This window comes from Petaurus breviceps, unplaced genomic scaffold (genome assembly GCF_028583685.1).
Source record: "Petaurus breviceps papuanus isolate PSGF00001 unplaced genomic scaffold, PetGlider_PUasm1.0 90845, whole genome shotgun sequence".
NCBI classification, from domain to species: Eukaryota; Metazoa; Chordata; class Mammalia; order Diprotodontia; family Petauridae; genus Petaurus; species Petaurus breviceps.
The window spans coordinates 3917996-3932186 of NW_027187359.1; the positions used below are offsets into that span (position 1 = coordinate 3917996).

Here is a 14191-nt window from a genome sequence, read left to right on the forward strand (position 1 = left end):
CAGCCAGGAAGAAAAAATTTGAATATTGTGGAAACACAATCAAGATAACTAAGGACTTGGCAGCTTCTACATTGAGGGATCAAAGGGCTTGGAATATAATGTTCCAGAGGTCAAAGGAACTGGGATTAAAACCAAGAATCACCTACCCAGCAAAATTGAGTATCATGTTCCAGGGGAAAATATGGTCATTCAGTGTAATAGAGAACTTTCAATCATTCTTGATGAAAACCAGAGTTGAACAGAAAATTTGACATTCAGATACAAGAAGCAAGAGAAGTATGAGAAGGTAAAGGGAAAAGAAATCATAAGGAACTTATCAGAGTTGAACTACTTATATTCCTACATGGAAAAACGATAATTGTAACTTATGAAACTTTTCTCAATATGAGAATAGTTGAAGGGAATAGAAATGTATATATATATATATATGTATACATACATATATGTCTATATAGGAAGGTATATGGGCATATGAATACATATGTGAGTGTGTGTATATATGTCTACAGGTATACATAGAGGGTACAGGACCAATTGAATAGGAAGGGATGATACTTAAAAGGTGAAATTAAGAGGTGAGAGAGAAATATAATGAGAGGAGATAGGGAGAGACAGAATGGGATAAATTATCTCATATAGAAGAGGCAAGGGAAAATTGTTAAAATGGAAGGGAAGAACAGGAAGGCAAAAGGGAATGAGTCAACCTTATTCTCATTGAATTTGGCTTAGGGAGGGAATGACATACACACTAAATAGGGTATCTCACCCTACAGGAGAGTAGGGGGGAAGGGAAAGAGAGGGGGAGAGCAGGCTGGGAGGGAGGGAAGTTGGAAGCACCCACTTTTGAAAAGGGACAGAATCACAGTAGAGAACAGAACAAGTGGGGGATGGAATAGGATAGAGGAAAATATAGTCAGTCTTTCACAATATATCCACTTTGGAAATGGTTTGCATAGCTACACATGTACAACCTATATGGAATTGCTTATCTTCCCAGTGAGGGTGGGTGATGACGGAGGAAGGGAAAGAATCTGGAATCCAAAGTTCTAAAATCAAATGTCTAAATATATATACATATTATTATTTTACATGCAACTGGGAAATGAGATATACAGGCACTGGGACATAGAGATCCACTGTGTCCTACTTGAAAGTCAAAGGGTGATGGGGAAGATATGGGAGAGAGCAGATTGGGGGAAGGGATATTCAGTGGGAATGCTATTTTGGGGTGGTGGGTAGGGAAAATTGGGGAGAAAATTGTAGCTTAAAATCTTGTGGAAATGAATGATGTAAACTAAAAAATAAAAAAGAGAGGGGAAAAAAGAATTTGGGGGGCTGCTAGGTGGCACAGTGAATAGAAGCACCAGCCCTGGAATCAGGAGGACCTGAATTCAAATCTGACCTCAGATGCTCGACACAGTAGCCATGTGACTTTGGGCAAGTCACTTAACCCCAACTGCCCTCCAAAAAGAAAAAAAAAGAATTTGGAAAAAACATTGGAAGACTTATATGAACTGATACAGAATGAAGCCGACCCAGGAAAATAATACACACCAGGACTACAATAGTATAAATGGAAAGGTCAATATCAAAACCTAATACTATGTTATCACCAAACTTTGCCCCAAAGAAAAGATATGAGAAGGCACTTGCTCCTATTTCTTTGCAGAGGTGAAAGTTTATGTGCGGAATATTCGATATGTTGATTTTTGTTTTGATGAATGGTTCCTTCTTTTTTGTCCTTTTTTGGAGGGTTAGGGGACCCATAAACATTAAGCATCTACTACATGTCAGGCACTGTGCTATGCACTCTACAAATATTATCTTATCAGAAGGGACAACAATATTTATATAGTACTTTAAAATTTGCAAGGCACTTTACAAATATTATTTTCTCCTCACACTAACCCTGGGAGGTAGGTGATATTATTATTCCCTTTTTATAGATGAAGAAATTGAGGCAAACAGAAGTTAAGGGATCTTCCCAGAGTCACACAGCTACTAAGTATCTCAGACCAGACTTGAACTGGGGTCTTCCTGACTCCAGGTCCTGTGCTCTATGCCCTGCACACTGGGCTATCTCTTTTCATAGAAGGATCAGCTGTGAAGGAATTAGAGATATTTTAGCCTGGAGAAGAGAAGGCTCAGGGGGCAACATGATAGCAGCCTTCAAGTATTTGAAGGAATGCCATATGAAAGGGGGGTTAGATTTATTTGGCAATGGGTAGAAATTCCAAGGAGGTAAAGGTAATATTGATGTCAGGAAAATTTCCTAATAATTAGAGCTATTCAAAAGTGGAAAGGGCTGCTGAGATAGGAGATGTGTTCCCCACTGTCTGGTAGGGATGTATGTGTTAGTAGGGATGCATGTGTTGGACTGGACCACACTGAAGTTCCACCCAATTTTCAAATTTGGTAATTCTGGAAGCAGAAATTTACAAGTATTCCAACCCTTCATTTTAACCAAACTGGGTCACCTGAACTTAGTAGTTACTTTACAATCAATAATTCAATCAACAAACATTTATTAAGGCCTTATACTGTGTTAAGCATGGAAGATACAGAATAAAAAAGTGAAATAGTCCCTGACCTTAAGGAGTTTACATTCTAGCTGGGGATACATCCCATACAAAACAAATACAACTTAATAGGGGGCGGGACACTGAAAGTTAGGGTAGCCAGGAAAGAACTCCCCTAGGAGGGTCAATTTGAACTGAACTTGGAAGAAAAGGAGGGATGCTGAGAGGTGAGAAGCCAATGTATTCTGGACATAGATGGTCAACGTTGGCAAAGACACATTTGGCGATTGCAGCTGCGTTGTGTGAAGAACTGTAAGACCAGTTTGTCTTTATTTATTGAGTAGTTCCCTGTCCTTAACCTAAAATAAGGAGGAATTTGTGTTTTAAAATCTTGCTTTTAAAAAAGCAAACTTAAGAGTATAATTTAACTTCGAGGCGGCTGTCCCCTTATTTTCAGGGGTGGGGTCTTTAAGGTAGAAATAAAATTGCCACCCCCTAGCTAGACTATTTGGGTAAAGGGAAAAGGGTAAGTTCAAAGGCGCACAACGCAGACTCCGGCGTAGTCGGGAGCCCGGGCACGGGGCTCCATAGGCCAGCCGGCCGCCCGGAGCCAGCCAGTGAACGAGCCGCTCACTTCCTACCTGGGCAGGGCCAAGGCTTCCTCTGCCTGGCTGAAGATGACATTCGGAGAGGGACGCACCAGCACTCCGCCGAGGTCGAACAGAGCAGCGCGGAGCCCCATCGCAGCTGCTACCCCAAGGCCGGAGGCCCTGCGTTGGGTACAGCTGCTGCCTCCTCCTCCGCCTAGCTGCTCTGCGCGTATCCACTCCTTGGGGCCCTCCACTCTTACTACAGCCTTTGCTCCAGCTCCGCCCCCTGGAGCCCAGCCTTCCCGGTGAGGACAAGCCCAGGCCCTTTCCCCTATTTTAAGGGAAAGCTTGTTCTCCCTCTCTGAAACTTCCATACGGTAATCCCCATCCTGTGGCAACTCCTAATGATGGGAAGAACAGCTCTTGCGGGCTTTCCTTTCCTGGCACAAGCTAGTTTACAGAAGCCCTTTATTTTATTTTTTTACTTTCGCCGTAGGTTCCAAGCAGGACGAAAATGCTGTGCCCCAGAGAGGGACCGAATCAAGAACCCCCAGGCCAGGGCCTTGTCCCCGAGGGCAAGCTCCTACCAGCGGTCTGTAAAACAGACACATTTCTAGGAGCATTCCAAAGTCTAGTAAATAGTTCATGAGAATAATTAGAGAGGGCTGGATCTGTACTGAAGAAAACTTGGCTTCCTTAGCCCAATTGCTTCATCTGCACTTGAGGTAGTGAGTTTCTCCCGGAAAACGCCCCCGTACTCAAGCTAATTTACACAGACTAGATCCCACCCGTGTCCCCAACACCTGCAAGGTACAGTGATAGGTATTAGGCACGGAATGAATCTGTTATTTCGTTGTGATAAGAAGTTCCTTGGAGAGGAAACTCCGTCCACCGATGTAGATCCGCCCCTTCTCTGCAATTTAGAGGCTTATTCGGTCAGTTTCCAGTCACGTCCAACTCTTCATGACCCCATTTGGGCTTTTCTTGGCAAAGATACTGTTGCCATTCCCTTCATCAGTTCATTTTACAGATAAGGAAACTGAGGCAGACAGGGTTAAATGACTTGTCCAGGGTCAGACAGCTAATGTCTGAAGCTGAATTTAACTTCAGGAAGATGAGTCTTACTGACTCCAGGCCAGACTCTCTTTCCACAGCTCCACCTAGCTGTCCAAAATTTAGAGTCTTAGAAAATTGCTTAGACCCTGAAAAGTGGAGTGACTTGCCCAGGGTCATACAGCCCATTTGTATCAGTAGTACAACTTAAATCTGTATTCCTGGCTTCCAGACTGTCTTTCAGCTGCCTCTTGGATAGGTGTATGGGCTGGGGGAGGGGAGAAGGGGTTGAGTTAGAAATGATTTTAGGCCCTTTTCTGAGGGAGCTTTTGAATTACTCAGAGATTAGCAGGTAATGTACACATACAAATGAAATGCAAGGCAGAATCTGATAAAGGCAGAGGAGAAATCTAGACAAAGCACCTTTTATTTATTTTTCTGTATTGGTTTTTGTGAAATTCCTGCTCTGTGTAGCCCAGGGAAATCTGTGGAGGGTGATCTCCGGTGTCTGCAGCCCAATCTCCACAGATCTGCCAAAGTGATATTACTACTGCACAGTTCCAGCTCCCTTTTGCCTCTAGGATGAAATGCAAACTCCTGTTAGCCATTGCAAGTCTAAAATTGGACTTGAGCTTACCTTTCCAAACTCTGGTACCATTTCCATTCATGTTTAGCCAAATTGGCTTACTGGGCTATTCTTTAACTGGGAAGTCCGGCAATCCCTTCTCCAGCTCTTTGGACAACATTGAGGGCTTCTCTCTAGCCCTTTGGAGAAGCACACCATCATCAGAGGTTGGATTATTATAGGGTCAACCACAAGAGGGCAAACCTCTTGGGCGAGGCATGCCTATCATCTGATAATCATTAAACATCATATTTTGGCCAAAGTCTGAATTAATCAAACAAACTGCTTTCTCTTGCTTTCCTATGTCAGCAACTTCAGAGACCAGAGGTGAGATTCCCCTTATCTTGGGAGAAAAACAGATGTCCTGAGACCATAAAATGTAAATGGACCCTGCTCCTTTTGTTGTCAATTTGCATTTACAGCCAAGGAACTTCTTTTTCACACATAGATGATAACAAATGGAAGTTATAAAGTTTTGTGACATGGTCATACTGAATTAGGATGGTGCTAAAATGTATAAAAAGTCTTCTGATTCAACTGTTCGTTAGTTAGGATGTAGATCCCCTAACTCCTTGTCCAAGTTTCTCTTGCTTAAGGGAATAAAGCATAAATATGTTGTAATGGTATATTACTATTTGTTTGTCTCCTTTAACCAAACTCTTTAATAAGTTCGACTCATCAGAGGGAAGATTGGGGGGGGGGGGGGGCTGTCAAGCATAGGAGGCCAAGAAAAGTAAAGAAATTTATTAGCTCTTCCTAACAGCATATTCAGACTCCTGAGGTACAATTTGGTTTTTTAACCTTTTGGACCCAGTTAGAGCACACAGCCAATCAGCAGCATTCCATAGCAATTTAGGATAGAAAAGGAAAACATTTCAGAAGAGAAGGAGGGAGAGAGAAAGAGGGACATCAGTCAAGAAAGAAAAGGGGGGAGGGCCCTAGGATTGCATGTGGCAGGATTTATTATCAGAATAATAAAACATTCCCCATTCAAGGGCAAGAAATAAGGAGGAAGATACCAAATGTGGTTATGATGAGGGATGGCTCCCTCTGAGGTTCAGCAGGAACTCTCATCTTACCCTAGAACAGAAAACCTGCAATAGCATCTGGAAAGAATTCAAGGTCTCAGGCTTAATTGGAGTGAGAGTTGTAGAAGTTTATTGTTAAGCTTCTATAAGAAGCGGGCAAGAGTCCTTTAGGGGACCTGCAAGTAAGAGGGGTACAGGCTTTTACTTTTAAAGGGTAGGGCTGCCATTGTCAGGGCTGACCAGATGGAGGAAAGGGACCTCAGTGCATAGATAAAGGTTAGAGCTGACTGACAGGAACTTGTGACTTTAATGCATAGATAGTTTAGATGAGATTTGGGCCAGACCGGAGAAGACATGAAGAGATTAATTAAGAACTAAGGAGTCACAAGGTGTTGCCTAGGCCAAGTGCAGATAGGGGGAAGGGGCAGAGCCCGAGGCTGGGAAAGGGATTTTACAGATTACAATTTTACAATACAAATTGCAGTTACAATTGTACAAACTGGTTTTACAAATTGGTTTTACAAATTGATTTAGACCCCAGGTACCCCATCAGTTACAATTGTGAAAGCAGTCCTAGTAGATAAAACTGCAAGGTCCCTTTTCCAAGGACAGCAAGTAATTGTTGCCACAGTGGATGAGACCATCTGCTTTACTGTGGCATTTCATAGGGACTGGGGACTTTTCTAATATTGGGCCACCAGGTGGTTGGGGAATTTCAGCACTGTTGGTCCATCAGGAGAGCACGAAATGATATTTCTTCAGAAGTGTTTTTATATTTGAACTATTCTTTGGCTATGTTTGTTAAGTTTTTAAGGTCCTCTTCTTCCTCTTGTTTTCTGGCAATTGCTTTCATTGTCGACATTTTTACTTGGGAGTCAGTGATAAAGGTTTCTTTTTTTTTTTCTTAAACCTCTATATTACCAAGAGGCAGTTGATTGTACAGCAAAATAGGAACTTTATTTCAGTGAAGTTGATGAAAGTGATAAACTGAAAAACCAAAAATGGATTACAAGTCATACAAAACCCAAAACATTCTCTTACAGACTAAATAACAAGGATCAGTCAATCGAACAGACTGGGGGGGGGGTGTTTCAGGAATCCAGGAACCCCAATAACCAGTCACTTGGTGGGCAATCTGAAATGAATCCATTCAATGCTCAAGCATTCTGAGTCAGTTGGTAAAAGTTTATTGTAATGCTATACAGTGGGCAGGAGATCTTAGGGAACCTGCAACCTTAAAGGGGTAGAATTAAAGTTTTTATAGGATAATCCATAGTATAACCTGTGCCAATTATGCTAACTAGGTGAGTAAGGGTGGGATTAGGGTGGAGTTAAGGGGTGGTCAGTGCTTAAAGGAACATGCACTTTTAACATCTACTGAGCAGGTGTATTACCTATAATTCACCGGGAAATAGCCCAAGGCGGGGTGCTGCATGGAGGTGTGGTTTTAGGCTTGACACTTCACTAAGTCAGCCAGTGGTCAGGGCTGACTGAGAAATGCCCAGTCTGCTACCCATCAATGCCATGTTTGACAAGATGGATGTTGGAGACCTAGGATAAGAGGGATTCAGGATGTGTATAATTGGCTAGGGAGTTACTTATAGGTAATCCAATGAAGGATTCATAGGTACAGCTGGTTAGTATACTAAGGGCAGTTAAACAGTTCATGAATGATTGCTAGGCAGAGTGGTAGCAGGGGGAAGGGGTAGAGACAATGCTCTGAGGCTGGGGAGATTTGAGGCTAGGGAGAATGTGATTTTGCAAACTGATGTGATTTTACAAACTGGGGTTCAAGCACAGTCACCCAAACACCCCGTCAATGCTGCACTAAATCAGAAAGGCAAGCTTAAACAAACCTCTTGGCAAAATGGAGCACAAGTAAAAAATTAGTCTTTACCTACATACCTTTTGGAGCTATTGTTTTGAATTATAGTAGGGTTTGACAAAAAATCCCCACTTAGGTGACTTTCAAGGGCAGCATTTTTCTGTGGGGCATTATTACCACTAATTTTACAAAGAACTAGGACAAAGAGGACCTGGATTTTAACTTCTGCTTTTGTCTTCAATCTGGCTCCTAGGTATCTTTCCAAAAGGCTCAGAGCACTATAAGGAATAATAGATAATCAACACAACTATATAATCAGGAAGACAAAGGGAACCAGGCAAGCATTTCAATACCTTATGTATCTTGTTCTATGGACAGCTAGGTAGCACAGTGGATGGGGGGGGGGGAACTTTTCATGTTGGAAAGCTGCATTAATATTTAGCTGTCACTGGATATCATTAAAAATGTACATTATTTTGTAGAAATCTAACTGCTATGTATTTAATTTCAAAAAATGAAAACTATTTGTTCATTTTAAAGTTAACCTTTTAATGACTTTGTTGTATCTGCTTTTTGTTGGAAAGCATTTGAATATTTGATTGCAGCATGGAGGTCCTCAGTTACAGTTGATCCTATAGATGGCTGTCATTTGTGACCTTAAGGGCTTCATGATTTGGGTTGGGTAGGACAAAGAAGATTCGCAACAATAAGTGGTTGAAAAGCAAAAAAGACTTTTTTTGGGCATGTTGCTGAAAGCATGAAAGCATTCTACTACATTTTCCCATATTTAATTGAATCTTTCTTAGCATCAAACAGTGACTTTAAAATGTCAGCTACTGAAAGCTCAATCAATTCCAGCTGTAGTTTTTTAGGTGCCTTGGTGATATCAACTAGGTGAGGCTAAAATGCTCATTTGAGTGTGATGTCATGATTCTCAGAGTCAGTAAACCTTTCATTGTATTCTTCAGTTAATAAGTCTATAAGAGCAGCTTATTCTTCACATGATTTGCACATCTCAGTGACCTTTGCTAACTGGGGAAAATGTTCGTCCAGAATTTCCTTCTGAAGAAGAACTGTTTTGAAAAAGATAGCTTTTTTTGAAATGCTTGGATTTTTTTTTTGTCACATATCATATATAGACTTAGCTTTACTTTGCAAAGAAGTCTTTTTGATTTGACGTGATACCACATAGAAATGCAGCATTCCTATAGAAATCTTCTTTCAATAATTCACATCTCTGATTCTGTTCCTCATAAAATTTAGCTATTTGTTCTCACAGATATTAGAAACACACTTAGTCTAGGAATGAACAATACCCATTGAATAGCCAGGAAGGTTTCTATTACCTTTATTTTGCATTTATTCTTTCTAAATAAATGGGTAGCCTCTTCAAAAGACTACAGAGAATCAGACAAATGCAAGCCCTTTTATGCTGCTTCCCTTTGAATTTCCTGCCCTGTGCTTCTCTTCAGAGCTGGGATTGGTCGCAGCTCTTGTGGGTTACAATCTTTCTGACCTGCCCAACTATACATTTACTCCTTTCCATGTTCCCTTCTCCTATACGTGGGCTAACATGGCGTTCATGACCTCTAATTCTATGCAGGGTGTGTCAGCTAATGGTATGAGATAGTTAAGCATGCCTGTTAATGAAAAGTTGGTGACCATCCTTTGACCTAAGCCAATCTGAGCCAGCTTAGCACAGGACTCTTCCAAGGGTAAACTTACAGATTTCTTCCAGCTGTATGATTGGATAGGGTCGCTCTGCCCTTCCTCCTCTCATCCTGATTTATACCTTCCTGCACGTCCTGTGTAACATCTGCGTTTGGAACATCCATTGTTCCTAGACGTAGGATCTGTGGAAACCAAACCGCCAGCATTTCTCACAGAGAGAAAATTTTGGCTAACACCTGTCCTTGCAATAACCAGTGCACTTTAGAATGATAGGGCAAATCACTCATCCTTCAGCTTTAACATGTTACGAAACTGAGAACACCCGTGTTGCGTTTGCATGAATATAGGTAACAATACTTATAACTTGGCACAAAGTGTTGCTTAAAATAAGTAGCTTTAGTCCAGGGAGTTTGCCGATGTAAGATACATCAAAAAGAGTAAGAGCATTTGGATCTGTTAATACTTATTTTTAATCCATGCAATAAACCCTTCATGTTTTCCTGTCATTGAAGGCACACCATCTGTACCTACACTCACTAAATTTACCAAATTCAGTTTAACTTCACATTTACCTTGAAAGGTGTCGAAGATATCTATTCCCCGCCTTCTCTTCACAAGAGTGCACAAAGTGAGTAACTGTAACAAGGAAAATCTTGTTATGACCTGAATGAGGTGTAAAACCTGTGCTTAGTCAGTAGTATCAGTTGATTCAATTCAAAGCGATTGAATGATAGATATTTTCCTTTTAAAGTTTTACATGAAGGTGTTCTGTTAAGTTGAAGGCTAATCCATGCTGTTGATCAGTTATGGTTCTCCTTGAAAGAGGCAGTTGTTTGTACTTTGAAACATTAATGTACAAAGTTTGTACTTTGAAATGTACTTTGAAACTGGGCCTAAGAATCCTACAGCTTTGACAATGCATTCTTTCACAATTTCTACATCACTGAATGGCTTTCCTTCCCACCCCCACCCCCCCAAATATATAAATTACTTTGTAAGATGCTTCAATGGTATTATTTCCAGGTCTTATGGCTACTTGAAAGAATTGTCTTTGCTTTTGCTTTTCATCTTTTAATCTCTGCAGTACAACCTTTCATGCTCTCCCTTTAATTTAAAATATTTGTGGTCTTTATGAGTATTATATAATGCAGATGAGCATTGAATTTCTTTAATGTTGATATTGCAGTATCACAAAGCAAGCAAATCATCTTATCTTTAGCAGAAACAACATAATATTGCAATTCCCAATCCTCATTAAAAAAAAATCTGTTTTCTTCTTTCAGCATTCTCTTGGTCTTATTTGACATGATAGACTGTTAAACAGATGGAATTAAAAAATACTGTTGAGCTGTGCAACTATTCACAAATTACACTTCAAACAGAAACACCATGCACCATTTTCAAAAGCTGATTAACAGACTGGTGTACTTGACCCCCATAAACTCTTATCAACAAGCCTTGTGAGATAGTGGCGCCAGTCAGGCAGGGAAAGATAGAACTAAGTAATGAGCATAGCAGCCATCAATTTAGTCCTTATGGCTCAATAATGTTCTAATTGTACTGGTCAATCTGGAAGGATTATTTAATTGACATTTATTTTATTCTTTGGTATTTTAAATATATTTATTTTAAAAATAAAAATATAAAAGATGAACAAAAATGTATTAATAAAAATAAAAGGATTTGTTCTGTAAAATTTGGATTTAGTCAAAAGGTTTCACTTAAGGACCTAGAAAGCCACATGTGGCATTAAGGCCACCGATTTCCCCACCCCTGGGATAAAGTGTGGGGCTTGGAGTCAGAAAGACTCTTCTTCCTGAGTTCAAATCTGGCTTCAGACATTTACTAGCTGTGTGAACCTGAGCAAGTCACTTAATTCTATTTGCCTCAGTTTCCTCATCTGTAATATGAGTTGGAGAAGGAAATGGCAAACCATCGTTGTCAAGAAAACCTCAAATGAGTTCATGAAGAATTGGAAATGGATATGGATATGGACAGTGAAGTTTATGGGTTAGGATAAGATCTTCAAAAAGGATTCTATCACTGACGTATAAAATTAGTCCATCTATTATTTGATATTATCAGAAAGGGACCTCAAACAGGATATGATTTAGAAATTTCATTAGAACTATTAGAGTAATTCAATATGTGTAAGCCTGAGCCCAATATAAAAATGTATAGACAATTACTAAAATATACTCAAAGCCTGTGTATATAGGCATTTGTATGAAATTAAATCAGTGGATATTCTTTTTTTTTAAGTTAAAAAAATTTATTCAAGTTTACTAGAGTATAAGCTTTTTAAACTTCTATAGACTCGTTTATTTGGATTTTTCCATTAAAATATTTTAATATATTTAAAATAATAAAATTTTTAATTAAAATTTCATGAAGTAGGACTTCATGAAAATTACACATTTAATTTTTTATAACTTATTTATTAACAATTCATTAAATAATTTTTATAAATTAAAAATATTTAATCTATGGAATAAAGCAAGCATTTCCATAACATTGTATAATATAAAAATTTATTTCACATGAAACTGCAAATTATTATGTACAACTTGCTATTCCTTTTAAATATATAATAAAGTTATCATGTCAATTTCTTTTTCCCCCCTTACCTTCTGGAGGAGGCTCAGTACCTTACTCTACTTTTTCTTTCTTTCTTTTTTTGGTTTTGTTTCTAACCAGCTAGGACAATTGAAGGTTTTAATTCAATTCAGTTGAATTAAAAAAAAAAAAACATGAAGTATCTACTAATCTAAAAGGCACTGTGGCAGCTGATAGGAATGCAAAAACAGTCCTTGCCCTCAGTAGCTCCTGTTCTTGGATGTTTGTTGAGTCATTTTCCATCAAATCCCTCTCTTCCTAACCCCATTTGGGCTTTTCTTGGCAAAGACACTGGAGTGGTTTGCCATTTCCTTCTCTAGCTCATTTTAAAAATAATTAATTGATTTTTTTTGTTTTCAACATTGTATTGCCAGTGCAATATTTACAGCAACCGTGATCACGATAAAGACTGTGACTATAAATATGCATGACGTTCAATGGCAAAATATAACAGATTCTCCAGGTAGAGGACAGAACTGAAACATTTATTTAGACACCAGAAAACCAAATCCCCAAACCAGTAAGCCAATTCCATCATAGTACCAAAGATATTAAGAAGCCATAATAACACTGAGAGCATACCGTCCTTTGGCCTTCCCACAAACTACTATTAGATCAATATTTACTCACAAACCTCTCTAACTCTTTGCCTCAACCTCCTCTCTCCCCCACATCTCTCTGGCTCTCCCAGCTTCTTGGGGGCTCTCCTTCCCTTCAGCAAACTCCTCCCACCACAGGCTCCATGTGACTACATTCAGCCTATTAGGGGGCAGAGTTTATCTTCACAGCAGGGAAGCTTCCTGTGGGCTCTGCTCCACCCTTTAGCAAATTCTCTCCATCACAGTCTCCATGTGATTACATTTAGCCTATTAGGGTTCAGAGTTTACTTTCAAAGCAGGGAAGGTCTTCAGATGCCTCCAAGGTCTATTAAAGGGCAGGGAAGATCTTCCCATTCCCATTTCCATTGCAAACATTCACTTCCATAAGATTTTGAGTTTAAATTTTCTCTCGCTCCCTCCCCAAGATGGCATGCAATCTGATATAGGCTCTACTTATACATTCATATTAAACATACTTTCATATTAGTCATGATGTAAAGAAGAATTAAAACTACTGGAAAGAACCATGAGAAAAAAGAAACAAAATAAAACAAAAAAAGAAAAGGAGAGCAAATAGTATGCTTTCATTTGCATTCAGACTCCAACGTTCTTTTCCAGGATGTGGATAGCATTTTTTTTTCTTTTTGGAGGGAAGGCAGGGCAGTTGGGGTTAAGTGACTTGCCCAAGGTCACACAGCTAGTTTTTTGTGTTAAGTGGCGAAGGCCGAATTTGAACTCAGGTCCTCCTGACTCCATGGCCGGTGCTCTATTCACTGTGCTACCTAGCCACCCCAAGTGGATAGCATTTTCTATCATGAGTCTTTTGGAGTTGTCTTACATCCTTGCATTGCTGAGAAGAGCTAAGTCTATCAAAAATCAGTCATCGAGTAATGTGGCTATTACTGTATACAATGTTCTCCTGGTTCTGCTCATGTCACTCAGCATCAATTCATCTAAGTCTTTCCAGGTTTTTCTGAAGTCTGCCTGTGCTCATCACTTCTTATGGAACAATAGTATTCTATTACATTCATATACCACAACTTGTTCAGCCATTCCCCAGTTGATAGACATCCACTCAATTTCGAATTCTTTGCCACCACAAAAAGAGCTGCTATAAATATTTTTGTATGCAAATGTCCTTTCCCCTTTTTTATGATCTCTTTGGGGTACAGACCTAGTGTAGTTATATTGCTAGATCAAGGTGTCCTTTGGGCATCGTTCCAAACTTTTCTCCAGAATGGTTAGACCAGTTCACAACTCCACCAATAGTGTATTTATGTCCCAATTTTTCCACATCCCCTCCAACATTTGTCATTTTCCTTTTCTGTCATGTTAGCCAATCTGGTAGATGTTAAAAAAAATGACTCCTAATGCCCATTGAGTTGGAGGAAGATGCAGGGTACCACGAGAGGCTGTTAATATAGGTAAAAATATTACTTTATGCACTTTAGCTGTGCCAAGTATCTCTTCATTCCACTGGTTTAAAGGGAGTCATGGCCATCCCACTTCTGAATCAGTAGAGCCCAGTATTATCTGTAGAGGGTCAACTCAAGTCTTCTCCACTCTAACATCCACGAAAAACCTAATAATCCTAAAGCACAGGTTTGTCCCTGGCATTTTCTTGTTGAAAAAGTTCCAGTGGCCTCCTATTGCCTGTAGGATAAT

The 14191-nt window shown here is 39.7% G+C and overlaps 1 protein-coding gene across 2 annotated transcripts in view; it reads right to left on the bottom strand.

The window, feature by feature from the left end:
• The window catches only part of EPHX2 (epoxide hydrolase 2), a 121308-nt gene that overhangs the window by 80238 nt on the left and 26879 nt on the right, over positions 1 to 14191 (bottom strand). The window contains exon 2 of one of the 2 annotated variants that reach the window (XM_069071947.1): positions 9884 to 9947. Coding sequence is in view for 1 of the 2 variants with exons in the window: in XM_069071946.1 (XP_068928047.1) it covers positions 3161 to 3261 (101 nt within the window). In the remaining variant the exon portion in view is untranslated. Of the gene's footprint in view, positions 1 to 3160; positions 3390 to 9883; positions 9948 to 14191 lie in introns of those variants that run through there. The other variant, XM_069071946.1, reaches the window with a different exon arrangement.